Source organism: Mus musculus, chromosome 9 (genome assembly GCF_000001635.26).
Source record: "Mus musculus strain C57BL/6J chromosome 9, GRCm38.p6 C57BL/6J".
Classification (NCBI taxonomy): domain Eukaryota; kingdom Metazoa; phylum Chordata; class Mammalia; order Rodentia; family Muridae; genus Mus; species Mus musculus.
This window is the reverse complement of record NC_000075.6, coordinates 72,901,189-72,922,955: the sequence shown is the minus strand read 5'-3', so window position 1 is coordinate 72,922,955 and position 21,767 is coordinate 72,901,189. Positions and strand designations below refer to the sequence as shown.

The 21,767-nt window shown below is 43.7% G+C and overlaps 1 protein-coding gene across 1 annotated transcript in view; it reads right to left on the bottom strand.

The window, feature by feature from the left end:
- Nucleotides 1-5,648: 5,648 nt before the first annotated feature.
- Prtg (protogenin) overlaps nucleotides 5,649-21,767 on the bottom strand; it is a 110,034-nt gene continuing 93,915 nt past the window's right edge. Inside the window, exons 16-20 of the mRNA NM_175485.4 lie at nucleotides 18,069-18,251; nucleotides 16,688-16,808; nucleotides 15,093-15,255; nucleotides 12,215-12,319; nucleotides 5,649-11,052 (exon numbers count right to left, since the gene is read on the bottom strand). Of these exons, the coding sequence (NP_780694.3) occupies nucleotides 10,654-11,052; nucleotides 12,215-12,319; nucleotides 15,093-15,255; nucleotides 16,688-16,808; nucleotides 18,069-18,251 (971 nt within the window). The 3' untranslated portion in view covers nucleotides 5,649-10,653. The remainder of the gene's footprint in view (nucleotides 11,053-12,214; nucleotides 12,320-15,092; nucleotides 15,256-16,687; nucleotides 16,809-18,068; nucleotides 18,252-21,767) is intronic.

Sequence of the window (21,767 nt, the reverse complement as noted above, 5' to 3'; positions counted from 1 at the left end):
CAGTTTTGGACACCCTAGGTCTGAGACTGGGAAGTTCAGGTGACAGAAAGATAATACCTCAGGTCATGCAAATACTAGTACCTGGGGGTGTGGGGCAGAAATCACATCTGCACTGATGTTATTTATAAGTTATTGTGTATCAATACTGTATAATGACCCCACACCCAGTGGTTTAAACAATCGTTTAGTTGCTTATAATTCTGTGGACAGGCAGTCTATGCTAGACTCTGATAGAATGGCTTTTTGTAGTACCACAAAGTCAATCAGGCATCTGTGGTTAGTTGGTGGCCAAAGGCTCTACTTTCTGGTAAGTAGATGGCTTTTAGCTGGAGCAATGAGCAAGCACCACAGCTGGGCTGTGGGGCAGCACCCAGCCCTCGAGTCTGGGATCTTTCAGAGGATAATGCTTACAGGATTCACAAGGGCATAAAGGGAGCACAGACCTTACTGTGCAAGCACTTCCCAAGGCTTGGCTTGTGCCTCATTGGTTAATTTTCTAGAACCACTGTAGGAATGGGTAACTACACAGACACAAAAGAGAACAGAACAAATAGGGACTGTCACTCAAAACATACATTTGTCCTTATATTGGGACTCATGGGGGATAGCGAAAGGAGACAGAGAGACATGTTTTTTACACAGATGCACAAATACTCTTCACATTTTCATGTCTGTCACGTTCTTCCAGTCTTGTTCACCTGGGAAATGTCAGATCCCTAGGAAGAGATGCCACTATGCCTCAGCGCGGCTACTGATCCAGCATCATGGACACAAATCAGATTGATACAGTCCACACAGTCATGGAGGAAACTGTCTGTCAGGATCTACAATCACCTAGGAGACTAGCCTCAGGGCATGCTGTGAGGAATTAGTTAAATGAGGTCAACGGAGGTGGCAGACCCACCTTCCCTGTGCGCAACACCATCCTATTTTCTGGGGTCTTGGACTAAATAAAGAGAAAATGAGTTGAGCACCAGCTTGTCTCTCTGCTTCCTGACTGGGGATGTGATGTGACTAGGTACCTCACAATCGAGCTACCTGATACTCACCACGATGGCCCGAGAACCCAAACAAACTCTTCCTTCCTTACACTGCTCTTGTTAGCTGTTTTGCCACAGCAAAGAAAGTCACTAACACGGGCTCTTCCCACCAACTGTCATCTCCTTATGCCCTCCAAATGGTGACATTCCTTTCAAAACTATCCCTTCACCTCGCTGTACTCAAATCCATGAGAAGCCTTTACTGCATCTCTTGTTCAGAGATGTGCAAAGTAAGCCGACTCCACTGTCTAGGAAGCCATCTCAGAGAGCTTGGACAGACTCAGACCACAGATCCAAATGAAGAGTCACCCAGAGCCAATGAGGGCAGCTAAGAATAGAATTCAGGCCAACACACGTTTTCAAGGTTACATGGAGACAAGAGGAACCTATAAAGGAGATGAAGAAGACATGGAAAATTGCAAAGCAAATTGTTAAGGGCGTCAAGAAAAGGGGTCCTCTATAAAACCATACTCCAGGTCAGGCCTCACAGCCATGGGCTGGCTCCATGTCTGTCTGCTATAGTTTGGTATTTTTGTCTTCCTTCCTTTCTTTCATTCTTTTAGAGTGAGAGAAAAAAAAAACCATGAAGTTGGGAGGCTGGGGAGGTTGGAAGATCCTGGGGGGTCTTAGGGAAGAGCAAAAAAATATGATCAAAACATAGTACATGAAAAAAAAATAATAAAACAAAGAAAACTTACACACCCTATATGTGACCACTGAGGACACCAATATGGCTGTCACATAGTGTTCTGGCTTTACTTTGCTCTGTGATTTTACAGTGACAAGGTGGGTTTTTTTTTTTTTTCAGGGCATAAACATTCCCAGCATAGGCAGATTGCAGCCCGAGAGAGTGGTTTTTTTTTTAATTAGGTATTTATTTCATTTACATTTCCAATGTTATCCCAAAAGTCCCCCACATGCTCCCCCACCCACTCCCCCACCCACCCACTCCCACTTCTTGGCCCTGGCATTCCCCTGTACTGAGGCAGATAAAGTTTGCACGACCAATGGGCCTCTCTTTCCACTGATGGCCAACTAGGCCATCTTCTGATACATATGCAGCTAGAGACATGAGCTCCGGGGAGGGGGGGGGTACTGGTTAGTTCATATTGTTGTTCCACCTATAGGGTTGCAGATCCCTTTAGCTCCTTGGTTACTTTCTCTAGCTCCTCCATTGGGGGCCCTGTGATCCATCCAATAGCTGCCTGTGAGCATCCACTTCTGTGTTTGCTAGTCCCCGGCCGAGAGAGTGTTTTAAGAACGGGCAAGATGCACGAGTATTTGTGAATGAAACCCAAGTTGGGACTAGGTAAGACCAGGGCAAGGCTTAGTGTAAAAACAACACTTGGAATATGGAATGGTTGGCATTTTATAAAATCTCTCTTAAGAGACAGAAATGTGCCTATTTTAAGCCCTTAAAAGCCTGTTTTCATGATTCATTATATATATATCAACAATTTTATTTATTTGGGGGCTTAATATCCTATTGTATACACAGACCAGTACATTACAGTACATTACTTTTTAAATTTTACATTAATGGATAGATTTTCATGTAGCCCAGGCTGTCCTTGAACTTGCTATGTAGCCGAGGATAATCCCAAACTCTCTTGATCCTCCACTTCCCAAGAGCTGAGATTCTGGGCATGGGCACTACACCCTGAAGTGGAAACTTCAGGGTTCTTTGGAAAGTTGGTTGGATGGTGTTTTGCTGGGGCAAACACGTGAATGAACGTTTAGCTAATCTGGACACAGGTGAAAGACTAAGGCAGACTTGTGAAGTAACGTTTAGCTGAAACAGACACAGGTGAAAGGATGTTCTGCTAAAGCTAGCATGTGAAAGGACATGTCATGGAGGATTCTTTGCTAATGACACGCGTGTATTGGTCCACCTTACATTGCATAGTTGAACTGCATTTGTTCGGATTCCATAGAAAGAAACGCACCAAAAAACACGTGGTGTGCTGCGGTTTCTTTACACTTCTGAGGATGTAGGCTGATTGGCAGAGTGACGTCAACAGAGACAAGACTCAAGTGCTGAGGCAAGGCACGTGGAGGACACATGATGTTGGGAGGGTATAAATAGGACTCCATAGAGTGGCAGAGACAAAGCTTGGCTTGTTGGGACAGCTAGCTGTGCAACTGATCTTCACTGATCTTCACTTCCCTGAGAGAGGCACAGCAGAGAACTTCTGGCATTCCCCCCCCCCCCCTCCTGCAGAGGCTGAGGCCTGGCTGTCTTTGCTAGGTCGTGCCACCACTGCTGATTCTGTTTGCTAACCTGACTCCTCCGAACTGGACTGCTGGTGTATCTGTGAGGTGTTTGTGAGTGGATCGAGATGTTGCAGCTAACCTGTGAATTGAACTACTGATTTCCAGACAACACAGATGGGAATAACTCCAAAGAACCTTTCTAAACAGGTCCACCCCCCGACCCCGACCCTGTATCCTTTCTTACCCACTGGTGGGTAGTGGGCTAAAAGGCATTTAAGAATCATTATCAAAAATAACGTTTGAAAAAAATTAAAGTTACAGCACCCGGCTTATTTGGAGTGTCAATTGGTCTTTGGAGCTTATAGTGATTTTCTAGTTTCTTGCTTTCTTCTCCTCCTCCTCCTCCTCCTCCTCCTCCTCCTCCTCCTCCTCCTCCTCCTCCTCCTTCTTCTTCTTCTTCTTCTTCTTCTTCTTCTTCTTCTTCTTCTTCTTCTTCTTCTCCTTCTTCTTCTTCTTCTTCTTCTTCTTCTTCTCCTTCTTCTCCTTCTTCTCCTTCTTCTCCTTCTTCTCCTTCTCCTTCTTCGTTTGTTTTTTGAGACAGGGTTTCTCTGTGTAGTCCTGGTTGTCCTGGAACTCACTCTGTATGTAGACCAGACTGGCCTTAAACTCAGAAACTCGCCTGCCTCTGCCTCCCAAGTGCTGGGATCAAAGGCATGCGCCACCACTGCCCAGCCTCGATTCTTTCTAAAACATTTCTTTTGTACATTTATTTTGTGTATCTGTGAGCACATGCACACATGTGGGGAGGCCAGAGAACAACTTTCAGGAGCCAGTTCTCTCCTTCCACTGTGGGTCCCCAGGATTGAACTCATATCATTAGACGGCAGCAATCATCTTTACCCACTGAGCCATCCCTGTATTTCCTCCTAATGTACACACTTGAGTTGTATTCCTAGGTACTACTTTACTGTAGCCATGAATGCCTTTTCTTCTGTTTGCACACACTCAGTCACGGCTCGGCTCTGCTGTCTTAGTTCCATTCCGTTCTGTTTTAGTCTCATTTGGATGTTTAGACTCATAAATTATTCAGAAGTGTCTAGCATTCTCCTTTCCATAATTAGTTTTTCATCTCATTATCTTGGGGTTAAAGAACATGGCCTGTAGGATTTTCACTCTGATATTTGTTCAGACTTCTAGCAAGGGCAACCCTGTGCACTCTAAGTTGTGTAATTCGGGCTGGAGGGATGGCTCACTGGTTAAGGGTGTGTACTATCCTTACAGAGAACACCATTTGCTGTCCAAGCACCTACACTGGGCAGCTCACAATACACACACACACACACACACACACACACACACACACTTTAAAGTAAAACTTGGGATGGAGACACTGCTCGCTCAGTAATTAAAGCACTTGCTGTTCTTGCTGAGGTCCCAGGTTCAGTTCCCAGCACCAACATGGCAGCTCAAACTAACAATGACTGTAGTTCCAGAGATTGGGGACTACCTTCTGATCTCAGCAGGCACTTGGCACATACATACATGTAGGCAAAATACTCATACATATAAAATAAAGAATATATCTTTAAAAAATAAAAATAATAGAGGGTATTGTATTATATTTTCTCTTTTGTTTAGGACTTTACCATTCATTAACTCAAACTTGCTAAAATTTTCAGTTATATATATATATATGTGTGTATATATATATATATATATATAATATATTTAAAGATTTATTTATTTACTATATGTGTGTACACTGTAGCTGTCTTCAGACACTCCAGAAGAGGGCATCAGATTTTTGTTACGGATGGTTGTGAGCCACCATGTGGTTGCTGGGATTTGAACTCAGGACCTTTGGAAGAGCAGTCGGTGCTCTTATCTGCCGAGCCATCTCACCAGCCCTCACAGTTATATTTTTATAAAAACAAAATGTTGAAAAAAAAAGAAAAAAATGTTACTTATTGCTACTAGTGTGTTTTAAGATGTGTGAATGTGAGAGAGAGAGTGTGTGTGTACAGTGCCATCACAGGTGTGGTGGTCAGAGCAATTTTGTCATTTTTATCCCTTCAACCTTGCATGGGCTCCAGTAAGGTCAGTCTGCTTGTTCATCAAGTGCTGTGTCCACTGAGCCATCTCTCTGGCTCCAGCTATAGATGGTCTCCACTGAAGCACTCCCCGCTCTCCACACATACACACACACAAACACACACACAGGGTTTCTCTGTGTAGCCCTGACTGTCTGGAACTCACTCTGTAGACAAGGCTGGCCTTAAACTCAGAGATCTATCTTCCTCTGCCTCCCCAGTGCTTGGATCAAGGGTGCCCCACCCCCAACCAAGTTTTTTATTCTCTAGCATCCAAAGAAGAAAAACGCATGTCTTTGGTTTTTTGTTTTTGTTTTTTTAAAACTAAGGAAAGGTTTTATTTAAACTGTGCAATCAATCAATATGTAGACAGCAGTTTCAATAAACATTTTGGCATTTAAACTTTTATTCATTTTTGGCATGACCTGTAGGGTAGAATATAAACTTCCAGGGGTAGGGTAGGGATGTGGGGTACTAAGCAATATTTACTATCATGCTAGGAAAAGAAAACAAACCCACATTATTAAACAAAAAATATGTTTTAAGAAGACATTTTTAAAAATACATTCAAAATCAAGGCAAACATTCACTTTCTTCATGAGATGGAGCCTGCAGAGCTGGTCCCCTGAGACAAGCAGAAATCGAATGTAACCCAGCTCCACAGTCCACCAGGAAGCCAGGAAATGGTGCCCTTACAAGGAAGCAGAGAGTGGCAGGACCCAGAACACCCACTACAGAAAATAACTTAACTGGCTCCCACACTTCATTAAATTCACATCTTTGAAATAGAAAAAAAATTCCTACACATACAGACATAAACTTTTGTCCAACAACAGTAACTGACAGACACATTTTCTTAATATATCTCCTAAGCCCTACTAAGAGGCAGAGGCACATCTGTGTTCAGGCTTATCTGCAGGAAGGGTTTTAGTTTGGGAATGGACCAGATACTACAGGACAGGGCAAATAAGAAAAACCCATTGAAAAGCAGTTTTGTTTTTTAAAGATAGGCTGAGGCAGCAGGGTCCCCACTGGTTCAAAGCCAGCCTGGTTTATACATACAGCAGGTTCCAGGACAGAGAGGGTTTTACAGCAGGAAACTGCCTCAAAAAGAAAGAGTTCTGACCTACAGACCTTCAACACTGTGCGGTGCTGTTTACAGACACTAAGTTCGTGCTGGTTTGTTAGAAAAATTGCAAGAAAATGAATTCAGTACCCGTCTGCTAGATAAGCCTGTAACAGAAGCATGGCGATAGCCTGTGAACTTGTGTCCTGAGCATGGACAACCTGGCATAAAACCTATGGTTGCCTTCTAAATGTCAACAAAATTCACAATTAGACAGACAGATATGGGTGGTGGTCTCCAGAACCCACCACTCTGTGCTCACACAGCCCAGGAGTGATTTTTTTTTTTTTTTTTTTTTTTTTTTTTTTACTTCTACCAAAGCAATTTTATCAGTGATGCATGTAGTAAATTTTCAGGAAGAAAATCTTGCAAAATACATGGTTGCTTCAGGTACCAGCTCTTTACAATACAGTTCAAACTCTTTTTCCACATCTGGTATTCAAAATGGACATCTGATGATATGCAAATGTACAGAATCGAACCATGAATTACAGCAGGCTCTGACTTCCTAAAATGCATGCTGCCCCCTTCCTCCGACTGCTGCAATTGATGACAGGAGTGAACCACCCCAGCCTTCGATGACAGGAAGCACTGTTTCCAATGGCGGGGACTTAAGCGGTGCTCCTGACTGGTCAGCTATGAGCCTTTTTTATGCTGTTTGCAGAAGTCCTGCAGAAGAGAGACAGCAGTGCGTACCCCAGTCTCTGCTGCATTGCTGCCATTGCTCGTGTCTGAGGTAAAGGCAAGAGAGCTTCTAACAAACACATCAGGAGCATCTCACCCCCTGGCACTTTAACAGGGTTTCACTTGAGATCGAAAGCCAGCTTTTCGACGCAATGAAAATCTTATGATTTAGGAACCGTATTTGAACCCAAAGCACTGCCCGTCCGAACAGTGGCACCTTTTGGTTTCCTCAAGCTGTCTGAGTATCTAGAGAAGGACTTTACATAGGAATGCAGACGACTTAGAATGATGTAGGGGTTCCCACAATACAGACAAGCCTGATGCTCTCTCTGCCGACCTATCACCCTCACAGGCTGTATGGAAGCAGCACACCATGTAGTAAAAACACACCTGAGACTGAGTGAGCAGACACCATGGAAATAAATCCTCAGGACGCTGTCTGCACAGAGGAGAGGTTCTGGAGAGACAGTTTGTTAACACAAAACAACAAACAACAGTTCAATGTACAGCTAAACTTTCCTATATTCTGAGGTAACCTTAAATATCTTTGGTTTTTAATTTCTTTTTAATTTGCTGATATAAAGTACTCGAATAAAAAACACTGATAAATACCAATATAACTGTATTGCTTTTAACTATGTAAACTTAGCCTTTTGATATTTTCTTTTTGCCACTAAAGCTATATTCCCTATCTGTTTCTAAATAAATTTACTTTAAACCTGCTCATCTTTACTTACAGGCTAAACTATATATTTTAATGGTCTTTGGTATGAAAATACCGATGAGCAGTATATTGTAATATTTGACATTAAAAAATGACAGGCAGCCAGGTTATCACCGCTTCCAGCAAATACGTTTTTGGAAAATGAAACAGTTTCTAATTTGCATGTCAGCTTATTTGGAGTTGAATACGATGAATAATGAAACCTCGAGGAAGACATGATAACCTTCACACTTTAGTTGGAATTTCGTACTTCAGACTTCAGAGAGGCTGGCTTTCACCAAGCCTAAAACCTCTGTTGAACATTAAATACTTTAGTCCATGACATTAGTAGTAATATTTATTTTTTTCTCTCCAACAAGTAATTTCAACAATTAGAAAATACATTAATACTATAGAGTTGAAGGTTTCGTTACTTGCTGGAGAAAAAAAAAACCTTACAGTTTAAAGAGTTTGTAACCATATGCTGGCAAGGAAATTAAAATTTATTTTAAACTCTGGTGACGGTAAGGTAGTTTATGTCACTAGCCTAATTAATTTTAACTATCAATATAAACCCTTCAGATTAGGGTTAGAAATTGTTTATATTCGAGTCTATATCTGTTTCTAGTGAATTGGATTTAAGGTACTTATCATAGAAATTTTACTGTCTACTGAAAATTCTTTGGTAACAGAATTGACAGAAAAGTCTGTATAAGAACAAAAAATGAACTAGTAAATAATTATAAGCTAAAGACCTATCATAACTAAGGGCCTATTTATCATTAAACAGAGCACGTTCTTCCAGAAATGTCCTGTCCCAGCCTTTCGGATGATCCAGGCAGGGAACACGGTTTAAATATGCATGGCCTTAAACCTGCTTTCCCCTTTTCGATCTGTTTGCTTCTGACTTGTGATCCCATTGTGCCCTTCATTTTAGATACTGAGAGAAGTTGGCCCACGTACTTCTACTTACGAACCAAACACCACCATACCCTGTCAATGCACCCGCCCATGCAACATGAGCTCAAGAGTAACAAAAAAGTCCCTGAGTACAGGAAAGAACAATAACACTAGAATAACTTTAAAAAGGAGGTAGTATAAACAGGAGCGCGAAGGCAGGGGAAGGAAGCCATTTTTTCTCCCCTCCGACTGTTTACCTAAAGCTCTGCTTTTTTTTTTTTTCTTTCTTCTTTCTTTTTTCCCCCCATTTTGCCGAGAAGCCCATGGTGAATGGGACAGAACTGTGCTGAGTAGTGCCTGGGCTTCTAAGAAAGTCCAATTTGGCACAAAACTTAGAATGACGATGAAAACTGTGGCAGTGTCAGGCTTTCGCAATAGATGACACTGGGGTGATAACACCATTTGGCAGGACCTGCCTTGTCTGTGCATGGAGGGACGGTTTCAAGGGAAAACCCACGGAGGGCTTTTCTTTTAAAATGCAATTCAAAGCCACTTCCAAAAAAATTTCAGGGAGGGCAAAACTCATGATTTTAAAAGGCTAAGGACTTGTTTCTTCTTTTCACAGCTCAGTCTTTGTCCTTCCCACGTGGCTCGGCACCTAGCATGTTGCCTTGTGACGGAGAAGGCTGCCGGATCAGAAGAGGAGACAATTTGTTGATTTTAAACCAGAGAATGAACTCGCTTCTGGAGTGTTAGTGGGCTACGAAGCCAGAGTTCAGCCGCCAGGGTGATAGGGAGCAAACCTGAGCTTCAAAAAGAGAGCAGCTTCATCAAGGTGCCAGATAGCACAGCTATCGCTAAGATCCAAGCTTTTTTTTTTTTAAGGCAAATTTTTGGTACCTTTTTTCCTAAACATCTTCGTGAATATTAAAAAGGTATAAGGCAAAATTTCTCACAATGGAAGGCACTGCTATTATGAAAACCTCAAGTCTGTCTTAATCTCTACTGTTTCGTTTATCTTCATTCTTAATATTTAATAACATTTCTTCTTTGCCCCATTTGAAGCCAAACTGAGATTTTAAAAAAGAAAATCTGAACCATTAAAAAAAAAATCCACTTTCCTACATTGTATTTTGCAGCTAGCTCTGTAAACTTTGAAAACGTTCCACAAGACAGCGCAGCCCTTGGCCGGCTGTGGAGCAAAGGGAAAGGTGGTTTTGCAGGCTGAGGGCAGGCTGATGCAGGCTGGAGCAAAATTCTCCTGCTCTGGTGTCCCAAACCCAACAGCTTTGCAAGGACACGATCCCCTATGTACTATGGAATGTTCTCTTCTCCAAAGAGACGTATTTGTTTCTTCCATTCAAATAAATATACTCCCATATTTTCTCCTCACAGCCAGAGGTGTTACATTATCACGGTTCTTTAAAAAAAAAAAAAAAAAATCAGAGCTTCAGATCAACATCTTTCCTCTCCTACCTATCGGACTCCTTCAGTCACACACAGCACACACACAATGGACACACAGCGTCACTAGCAAGTCCCGCTGGTTATGCCACTGAGAGAAACCAGCACTCGAAGAAGGCAGCACAGTTGTCTTCAGAGTCTGCCCACAGCAAACTGAGGTAGCTATTCAGCAGAGGGCTTAGGCAGTCTTCCCTCCGCTCCAGTGATTTATCTTAGAGTCCAGTCAAGCATCTTGACTGCCCTTTTTCACATTGTTGACAGTTGAAACATTCAAAATTCGTAAGCTTAAAAATAGTTTAAAAAAAAAGATAAAAAACAAACAAACAAAACAAACAATAAACAGTAAGACATCAAGATTTTCACAAAAGGCTTTGGCTCCCTGCTCATTGTCCTTCGAACAGGTGCTTGTTGTGAATCCCTGAGCGTGGCTGTCTAGACCGGAAAACCCTCGGCAGCATATCGCAGCCCCGCAGATGTCTGCGGAGCTGAGGTCTGCTCAGCTGGCAAGGGCTGCGCAGGGTCTCCGTGCTTCTTCGGTGCAGCATCCCCATCAGAATCGCCACCAGCGAGGGGATTCGAGGTGGGGGGCGTGCTGCTGATGACGGAGGACAGGTGTATCTCATCATTGGACTCATGGGAAAACCTTCCGGAATCCCCTGTCTCATGGCTGCCTTCACTGTTCGCTGAATGCTCTGTGTCAAGGGCAGTAGCCCCAAAAGGTCTTGGGAAGCTGGCGGTCTGGCCTGGGGAGCCGGGGGAATCTTCATCGCTGATCAGCACGGTGGTGCCCGGCTGGTAAAAGCAGACGGCCTGAGTAAATCTTCTTTGAGTCTAGGCAAGAATAGATAAGGTAGCCATGAGATAGCAAATAGTTCAAGTTCGAGAACAAGTTCCAGAACTCCCATTGTGCTGGCGGGAGTGGTGCAAGCCTTTAATCCCAGCATTTGGGAGACAGAGGCAGGCGGATGTCTGAGTTCAATTCAAACCAGATCCATTGAGCTAGCTACAAAACAGAGAAGGATACACAAAGAAACCCTGTTTGGAAAAGCTAAAACCAAAAACCAAAACAAAATAAACAAAAAAAAGGCATGTCATAAATGGACTGTCTGTGTGATCAGTGGCTCCCCCTAGGTGACTGGGAGCACTTCTGAACTAGAACCTTCCTTGGCAGGTCTGGAGAGATGGCTCAGCCACTAAGACCACATTTTGCTCTGATAGGACACCACATCTGGTGATTCACAATCATCTGTTACTCTAGCTCCAGGTGATCCAACACCCTAGGCTGGCCTCCTAGTGCTCTGTTCCCAGGGGCGACTAGTTACTGGCACACATATGTTAACTAAAAAGACAAAACAAAACAAAACAAAACAAAGACTTAAAAAAATAACAAGGCGGACTGTGGTAGCACAGGTTTTTAATCCCAGCACTCCAGAAGCAGAGGTAGGTGGATCTGTGAGTTAGAGGCCAGCCAGAGCTACTCAAAGAAATCCTGGCTCAAAACCAAAACCAAACCAAACCAAACCAACACAAAAAAACCAAACCAAACCAACCCCCCCTCCCAAAAAATGGAACCAAACCAACCAACCAAATAAAAATAACAAGCCGAGGTAGAGGCAGGCGAATTTCTGAGTTCGAGGCCAGCCTGGTCTACAGAGTGAGTTCCAGGACAGCCAGGGCTATACAGAGAAACCCTGCCTCGAAAAACCTAAATAAATAAATAAATAAATAAATAAAAAGAAAAAAATAACAAGCCCTTTGGTTATTCCGATATAACTCCTTATATCCCTCTCTTCTAAGTCTTCACACCCCACTGAAAACCACATCTCAGATTACTGTCCGAACTTTCTTTCCACCCACCACAGCTCTCCACTGTCAGAATCGAACCAGGTCAGTCAAAACCGCTTCATTTACACCCCCCCCAACTCCCTGTATTTCTAATTATCATTTCTTATGCCGCAGACTGTAAAGGATTCTCCTCACATGGGTGGATTACCTGTTCAACTTTGATTTTCTTAGTGTCTTGGAAAAAAAGCCACTTTTTCTTAGTGTTGTTTTTAATTATAGGACCGTAGCTATTGATGATCAGGTCAGTCCCTCCCTGGGGAAACAAAAAGGGAAAGTATCTCAGTGTTAGACAGAGATTTCAGTTTCGAAAGAAGTACACAAAGATTTTATATATCCAAAGGAGACAATGGTCACATATGGTGACCTCTCCTACATGGGGAAAAAACATATATATTCAGGTCATTTGTTTGTGATCAAAAACATATTGGAGCCGGAGTGATGGCTTAGTGGCTCAGAGAACCAGGCCTCTTCTTCCAGAGGACCCGGGTTTGATTTCCAGCGCACACACATGGTGACTCACAGTTATCCATAACTTTAGCTTAAGATACACACAAGGCACATGTATGGTGCATAGACATGTGCAGACAAACACCAATACACATCACAAGAAAAAAATGTCAGATTTATTCATTTATTAATTTAATTAATTAATTAATTAATTTTTAAGACTGGTCTCCCTATGTAGCCGGTGCTGGCCTGGAACTCATGGTCTTGGCTCCTCGGCCTCCTGTGCACTAGGGGATGAGAGGAATGTCCTACCACAGCCAGCTTGGTTTACTCCGTACCTACCCCCAACCCTTTCTCCCTATGTGCTTATTTAAAATTACTTCCTATCTTTTTTAAAGGCTCTGAGCACAATGAACTATTTGGCATAAAGGGTAGTTCTGATACCATTTTCTGTTACAGAAAGAAAGCATTTGGAATTATGATGAGATGTTAATGATTCAACCTTTTTTTACGTGACTAAAATATCTTAATAGCAGTAGAGAGAAACAATGTCCTGGATCCATGTTTAACCAAAAGTGAGGTGTCATCTGCAGGCCAACCGATGGGACTGGCCAGCCGCCAGCTGCTCTCCATCTTTGATGTTAGACTTGCTGCCTCGCCTCTCCATTTTCTCCTTTACTATGCCTCTCCCCTATCTTTTCTTGCATCTGCTACCAAACTGATGATAAGAGAACCACAATAAGTGCTAGTGTTTAGAAATTTTGGATTCTAGGGCTGGGGACAAGGCTCACTTGTACACTGCTTGCTTAGTATGAAGCCAGTCCTGGGTCTGATCTCCAGAACCATGTAAACAGGGTGTGGAGGTGCAAGCCTGTAACCCCAGAACTCAAGAGGTAGGGATAGAGATGAGGAATCAGGACTCCAAGGCTATCTTGTTTACATAGTGAATGAGGCATGATTACATGCCTTGAGAGAGAGATACACACACAGAGACAGAGAGAGACAGAAAGTGAGACAGAGAGGGAGAGAGAGAGGGAGAGAGAGAGAGGGGTGAGGAGGGGAGGGGCAGGGAGGGGAGAAGAGAAAATCCTTAAACAGGCTGCAAACAACAAAATCAGAACACCAGAAATCAATTCAATATGTAACATTGTGATGGATATGAGTATACTGTGTCTGTTACATGACTGTATAAAATTAATATAAACTTGTGGGCAGGCAAAGTGGCTCAGCAGAAGGAAGACAGTTGCTACTAAGTCTGATGACCTGAATTCAATCCCCAGAACCCATAGAAGAGAAGGGGAGAACCGACTCCCACACACTGCCCTCTGACCTCCACGTGTGCACCACGACATACAAATGCTCACGTACGTCAGAAACACAAAATAAAGAAACACAAAAGATTACTATGAATTCTAGTAAAACTTAAAATGTTTTAGTCACGTCCGGAAAGGGTCCGTGAAGGACGGCTTACCCAGGGCTGACTTCCATGGGAGGCTGCCTACTGACTAGTTCAGCTCTGCAGGACACAGGGTGCAGCTGTTACACCATTGTCTTTTCTAAGAATCCTTTTACAGTCTAGAAGACATTCTTTGCTGAGGTGGGTGTGTCTGCAGTTAGTGGTGCATGGTTTTGGAGTTCCTGTGAGAATGTGACAAGGCTAACCAGCATTAGCTGGCTTCCATAGCACTTGTTGGCAAAGACAAGAGGCAGCATCCTCTGGTGACATTCCTCGGAACATTCTACTTCCTTGGCCATCAAGGGAAGAAGGCGCTTTAGGTGCCTGTGCAGAACTTTACTTATTTTCCGTTTATGTGTCCAAGGGTTTTGTCTGTAAGCACGTGTGCCACGTGCCTGAGGAGGTCAGAAGAGGGAGTCAGATCCCTGTAAGGTGGAGTTACATCATGTGGGTGCCAGAAGGGATCCTGCGATCTCAGAAATAGCAGAAACTGTTCCTAACGGCTGAGCCATCTCTCCAGCCCTGATCCTTTTTATTTTAAAACAATGTTTTTTTTGGAGGCCACAGAGATGGCTCAGTGCTTAAAAGCACAGGCCCTTCTTTCAGAAGACCAAGGACAAGTTCTCAGGACCCACATGACAGCTCACAACCATCTGCAACTCCAGGTCCAGAGGTTCTGATGCCCTCTTCTGCCCTCCTTGGGCGCTGGGCACACATGTGCTGCACAGATATACATGCAGGCAAAACACTCATATATATATATATGACTTATAGTGAATCTTAAAAAAACTTAAATCTTAAGTAAATCTTTTTAAAAATCTTCTTTGTCCCTGGTGTGCTCTGAGCATCATTTCAGGCAACCATAAAACTCAGAGTAAAATAATCTAAGTGTTGATTCCATGAGCAGAGGGAGCCCAGTTACACTAAACTATAGCTAATGATAGCTCAGAGAATCCCATCTAATGGCGTCTGTCTTTCCCATCTCTTCCTGGATCTTCCATCCTTCGTACTTTGATGTGTCTTCAACTTCTCTCTGAAGACTGTGGGTGGATTATACAACACATTCAACACACCTTCCTGGTGAGGTAACTTCCCATAAACAAAGAAGCATTACGTAGCGAACCTTCGCGTCAATGAAGCTGCTGGGCATCATGGGTACCAAGGACTCTGCAGTCTCTGTAGCTCTCTCCAGGTTCTTCCCCATGTCACTCCCTGCTGCTACAGAGGCACTGGCTTGGGATAACGGCTGGGTTCCACTCTGCGCTGTCTTAGAGGCGGATGACTTCCTGAAACATTGATAAGCAAACCTTCTCATTTCAATGGGCATGGGCAAGTGTACCAAACCATAACAGGTTTGTTTGTTTGTTTTGAGACAGTGACTCATGTATCCCAGACTGGCCTAAAACTTGTAGCAGAAATGTCTAAGAATTTACTTTTTTTTTTCATTTTAAAACTTTACATTATTTATTCTGTGTGTGTGTGCATGTACACACATGTACATGCACATGTGAAGTTCACAGGACAACTAGCAAGACTCAGTTCACTCCTACCCTGTGGGTTTTGAGGATTGGGCTCACCTCTATCCAGCGAGCCACCCTGAAGGCCCCTTGACCTTGAACTTCTGATCCCTCGGCTTCCATGTCCTGACTACTACCATGAGAAGCACACAAAAATCACAACTGGCTTTATGGAACGCTGAAGATTGAACCCAGGGCTTCATGATACTAGCAGAACATTCTACTAACTGAGCTAGCTCTTTAGCCCACAGGTTTTAAGACAACGGGGTTCTTGAATGCCTATGTCTCAAAACCTTTGTTAATTAAATACGAGATCTTTAACTTCGCTCACTGTTGCAGTGTTTGATTTGCCTGACAGCTAAGAGCTAACACACCCCGAGCTACTTCATCAGCCTCAATGCTGTCTGGGATCCCAGCCACTTGTTCTGTGCCGCCTGAGGCAGTTCTGGTACCATCCCTTAGACATGACATCCTTCTTCTGGGGGGAGGGGCGTGCTGGATCAAGTGTGCCATTAAAACGGACACAAAAGCAAAAGCCAATCTCTCAAATGTCCTTCTCATTTTCTCAGAACGACACAGAAACGCAGGAACCAAATCCTCATTTAGGGATTTTTATTGGCACAGCATTTTCCCCTGAAATGGCTGGAAAATGATCTCAGTACAAATTCAGCACATTCCAGGCTGTAAAAACCCCATAACATAGCATTCATTTCAAGGAGAAAAATACCCAGTTATGCTACAAGGCACTTGATTTCAATTTGTTTCCTGCAGCTGCTGTCATTTAAATATTTTTAACCATGACAGCATCTCTCTGCATAAGTATCTTTGTGTGTGTCTGAGTGTGTGTGTGTGTGTGTGTGTGTGTGTGTGTGTGTGTGTGAGATGCATGTGCATTTGCATGTATGCACATGTGGAGAGCCGAGGTTGACCAGGGGTCTTCCTCAATCACTTCCCATCTTACATTTGAGACACAGTCTCTCAATGACCCTGGAACTCGTCACTTCTGTTAGACTGGCATACTGGGCCGCAGGGACTTCGTTGCCTTTGCCTCTAGAAAGCTGGAATGAAAGGCTGGCCCCACACCCACCTGGCTTCACTGCAGGTCCTGGGACCTTTGGTTCTCACGCTTGGCACAGCAAATGCTATACCTGTGAGCCATCACCCCGGCCCCACACCAGCATCTACGACCAGGGAAACATACCTGGCTTTGCTTCGGTAGATCAAGATGAGAACACAGATGAGGATACAGGTCAAGGCTATGCCAACGCCTACTGCGATGCCCGTCATTGACTTTTGGTCCAGATGGTAATAGCCGGAATAAACTAGAATGAGAGCATGTTTATTTACTAAGAAGGAAAGAACCACATTCCACATATCACAGTTCAGAAAGTTGCTTTGCTATAATTTGCCTTTATCTCAGTTTTGATACTACATCTAAGCGGAAAAGTCATGCATTAGTTTTTGCATTGATCATGTAAGTCATTTTCCAATACTCAATATCGAGACTATATCATCAAATAATGAACACTAATCTAGAATTTATTTAATTTTAAAGATTCATTTTTTAAAATGTATGTATAGTCTGAGTGTATGTGTGCAGTGCCCACAGAGACCAGAAGGTGGTGTCAGGTCTCCCTGATGCTGGGAATCAAACTCTAGTCCCCTGCCAAGCACTTTTTTTTTTTAAAGATTTATTTATTTATTATATGTAAGTACACTGTAGCTGTCCTCAGATACTCCAGAAGAGGACATCAGATTTCGTTACAGATGGTTGTGAGCCACCATGTGGTTGCTGGGATTTGAACTCAGGACCTTCGGAAGAGCAGTCGGTGCTCTTAACCACTGAGCCATCTCGCCAGCCTGGCTGTGAGCACTCTTAACTGATGAATCATCTCTCCAGCCCCTGAGCAAAGTTAATGACAAGCAAGGACAAGGGTGCTCTCCTCTTCCCCAACCATAAGGTGGCTACTGCAGTAACCTCCTTCCAGTTCTTAATTCTGACCGTCTGCTCTTCTTGCCTTCTTCCACAGGAACCACTGACTATTCTGTGGCTCTCAGCCTAGTGACCGCTGCTCTTCAGTTCACAGAAAGGCAGCAAGAGGTGTCTAGTCCTGAACCCCAGAGGGCACTGGTTCCCTGGTGCCCCCTCCGCGGGGGAGGATGGGGGAGAGTTGCTGCTTAGCCACTTTCCCCCCTTCTCTTCCAACTGTTTTTTGGATTAAAAACCACTTTCTGTCTGGGAGAGCTTTTTCTTAATAAAAACCAGGTTCCTCCCAGGCTTGGTACCACAGCTACTGCTGCTGTTGGTTTCCTCAGAACCTCCCAGGATGCTTCCACCCACCAGCCTGTAGTTCACCCAGCCCAGTGGCTCCGCAGCTGGGGAAACAACTGGGAGCACGGTGGTCTGGGAGCTGAAAGTTCATTTTGAGGTGATTTTCCCTTTCTTCTAGGACCACAGGAGAGAGCCAGGCAGTCCTGCAACCTCACAACCTCACCAAGTGCAGGTTCAGGGTGGTGGCAACTGCGGGAGCTGAAGTCAAGTCTGAGGGATAAAAAAACAGTGCCCGTGGCAGCATCCAGACCTTTGGCATTGGAAGAATCCAAACGCTTGGGCCTCTGGTTCGACTCTGAAGCATCCTTGGGGAGGACGGCCAGCTCCACGGAGTTTGAAAAGGGCCCTTCTCCCACCTCGTTGGACGCAGATATCTTGACAATGTACACGTTCCCTGCCACCAGGTTTTCCAGCAAAGCCATGGTGATTGCCCCTAGAAACATCACAAATTAAGTAAACTTTTACAGCCATGCAAACATGAGTCTGCATTTAAGAAGTATTTTTCTGAGGGTAAATGTAAAAAAAAAAAAAAAAAAAGATTCTTTTCCCAGGGGGTCTGGAGAGATGGCTCAGCCACTAAGAGTGTTTGCTGATCTTTCAGAAGACCTGAGTTCAATTCCCAGCACCAAGGGATCTATTGACCTCTTCTGGACTCCACAGTCACCCCCCCCCCCCCCCGCAAGCCATGTGGCATATGTATACACATAAATAAAAACAGAAGCAAATCTTTAAAAATCTTTTTTCCTGATTATCACAGTGACTATTTTCATTGTGGGTCATTTGGGAAAACAGAGATATAAATATATTGATAATTCCAGTGTTGACATTTTAACTATTTGTATATGTGTACAAATGTATGAACACAGATTTTTTGATTGATTGCTTTTTCAAAAACTTTTTTTTTTGTGGTTCAGTGTGGTGCTCGACTGAACCAGGCTCTTGTGCAGGCTAAGCTAGCATCCTACTGCAGAGCTTCATTCCACATTCCCAAAACATATTTCCCTCATGCACTTTCATATCTTAATGTTTTGATTTAACATCGTACTATATGTATACAAACGTCCCATAAAGGGTTCTATGATGGTATTTTATGAGGAGGCTTTTGTTTGGTTAGTTTTCTTTTATTTTTAATGGTGTGTATGTGTGCGGAGATGGGGTAGGGGCATGCGAGTGTAGGCCCACAGATGCTGGGGGGCATCAGATCCCCGAGAGCTGGAGTTACAGGCAGTTATGAGCAGCATCCCTGATGCAGGTTCCGGACACCGAACTCAGATCTTCTAGAGAACAGTCTATCTTAACTGCTGAGCCATCTCTCCAGCCCTTAGAAGGAATTCTCTAAACACAGCATGAAGTTGTGTTTGAAATTATACATGTATTTAAAATGTATGTAGGCTTGTTTTATGCTGTTTATTTATATTATATATGCCTATATAATGTTTTACTCCTTATATACAAATGACACTAAGAACGTTTAATTATGGATTTTTTAAACATATTTATTTATTTATTTATTATATGTAAGTACACTGTAGCTGTCCTCAGACACTCCAGAAGAGGGAGTCAGATCTCATTACAGATGGTTGTGAGCCACCATGTGGTTGCTGGGATTTGAACTCCTGACCTTCAGAAGAGCAGTCAGTGCTCTTACCCACTGAGCCATCTCACCAGCCCAATTATGGATATTTTAATGCACACAGAAAAAGGCACATGTAATTTGCCTGGATCAATGGTTATGATTAAAAGTCCAGTGTAAGAAAAAATTCCAGTGTAAGACCAGTCTTTCTTTCTCAATTATAATTGTTTAAACTACTTAAGGTAACAGCTATTTTAGGGGATCACATTCTTGCTTCTTACACAGGAGCAAGGGCTGGAGAAATGGCTCAGCAGTTAAGAGTATGTACTGCTTACTGCAGAGGACAAAGCTAAATCCCAGGGCCCATGCTAGGTGGCTCACACTCTTTGTAACTCCAGCTCCAGGGGATCAGAGCTTACGGTTGTCTCTATAGGCACCGGCACTCATGCCCACGTCCCCACAAAGACACAGGTTTCAGTGGGAACCACAGAGGCTGGTGACCCCTTACAGGTTAACTCTTTTTTAAGCATTTAATTATATTGCTGTAGAGTACCCACTGCATGTGTGCAGCTGTGCTCCCGCTGGCATGGGTATGGAGATCAGAGGGCAGCTGGCAGTGGCTTTCCTTCTTCTGCCATGTGGTTTAGAGGCGCTGAACTCAGGTCTTCAGGCTTGGTGGCCAGTGTCTTACCCACTGAGCCACTTCCTCAACCCAGGTTAATCTACAGGGCGACCAGGCCCAGGCCAGCAAGCTGCTCAGCAGCTAGGGACACTTGCTGCCAAGGCTGATAAGATAAGCAAGCTGCCTTTGCTCTCTGGGACCCACATGGTGGAAGGAGAACTAACTGGAACAGGTTGTCCTCTGATTTCCACTGTGGCATCCACAACTCCCCCTGCCCGCTCCCCCTCCCCCGCACAAATAAATAAAAATGTTTTAAAAAGATATCTGTGCTTATCTGCCTGAGATCTGTTTCTCTCCAAAGGTAATCATTATTTGGATTCACAGATGTTTGGCATCTGTGGGTGATTTCTCTGTGATAGACACTGACAATTCCTTTTGGACCTTGCTGTTTCTTTCTGCATTTGAAGTATCACCCTTTAAGAAAGTCAACCATCAAGCTGTCATAGCACTGTGCAGTGCACAGGGACACCTAGCTTTCCCGGTGTGGGGAGGGAGTGTTCTCCTCTTTTCCTGATGCGGAGGGAACAGTCCAACGGCAAAGTCAGGGCTGGCTTTCCCAGAGCACTTACTAGGGTGTACCACACTAAACAAGGGATGTGTGGGCAATCCTACAGGTGAGACCCTGATACAGAGACCACTCTGCAGGTCACTCGGTGGGAACCGGCCCAGCCACCTGCGGCAATGCCACAAGCCCCATCGGGACTTGTTTTCCTGCTCTCTGGTTTCAAGTTGGCCTAAAAAGAGTGTGAGTTACTTGAGTAACGCAACTGCTAAATAAACACACCAAGTAGCCCAATTTAGAAGCAGGAAGAGCCTGTACTGTGTACCTTAGATGTAGGCAGACACATTGCAAAACAAAGATGTACTGTGACAAGTTAAAATTAGCCGGAGGACCAGTCCAATTTCTTCATAAGTGGAGATAAAAATAAAGTTCCCGTGCTGTCATTAAATACATTTAAGTTTTCAAAATGCTTGGCAAAACTTAGATCACTAACAGGAGCAAAATTTTCATTTAATTAAAAAAATGTTTCGTTGGGCCAGAGAACATTGGTTAGGAGCACTGAATGCTCTTCCAGAGGTCCAGGGTTCGATTTCCAGCACCCACACGGCAACTCATAGCTGTCTGTAACTCCAAGGTTACCCTCATACAGATGTACATGTAAGCAGGGCTGATCTTGAGCTCCGGAGCCTCTTGCCTCCACATCTCAAGTGCTGAGGTACGGTCGCGCATGACCACAACCAGTTTAACTCAGTGCTGAGGACTGAACCCGGGGATTCATGCCAGCAAGCAGCCCACTAGCTGAGCTCTACCCTCAGCTCAATTCAGTTACATTTTGTGAGTGAATCCGCAGTATACGTATACACATTAAAAATGATTTCAGTTACACACACACACATGCACACACACACACACACAACGGTGTAGCATTCTTTCCCCACGAGCACATGAGGCGTGTGCGTGGGAGTCAGAGGTCAGTTTGAGGACTGTTCTTTCCTTCTACCCTGTGGGTTCTCGTGGTCATCTTTAGTGGCAAGTTCCTTGACCTGATGGTCCATCTTGCCAGCCCATTATCGCAAGTATCTCGGCTCTCAAAAAATTTAAATTCCTGGTCTATTTGGTATTAAATATGAACATAAATATGTACAAGTTTGAACATATTAAAGATTATCTGCTTGGCAGATCTGAGTTCAAG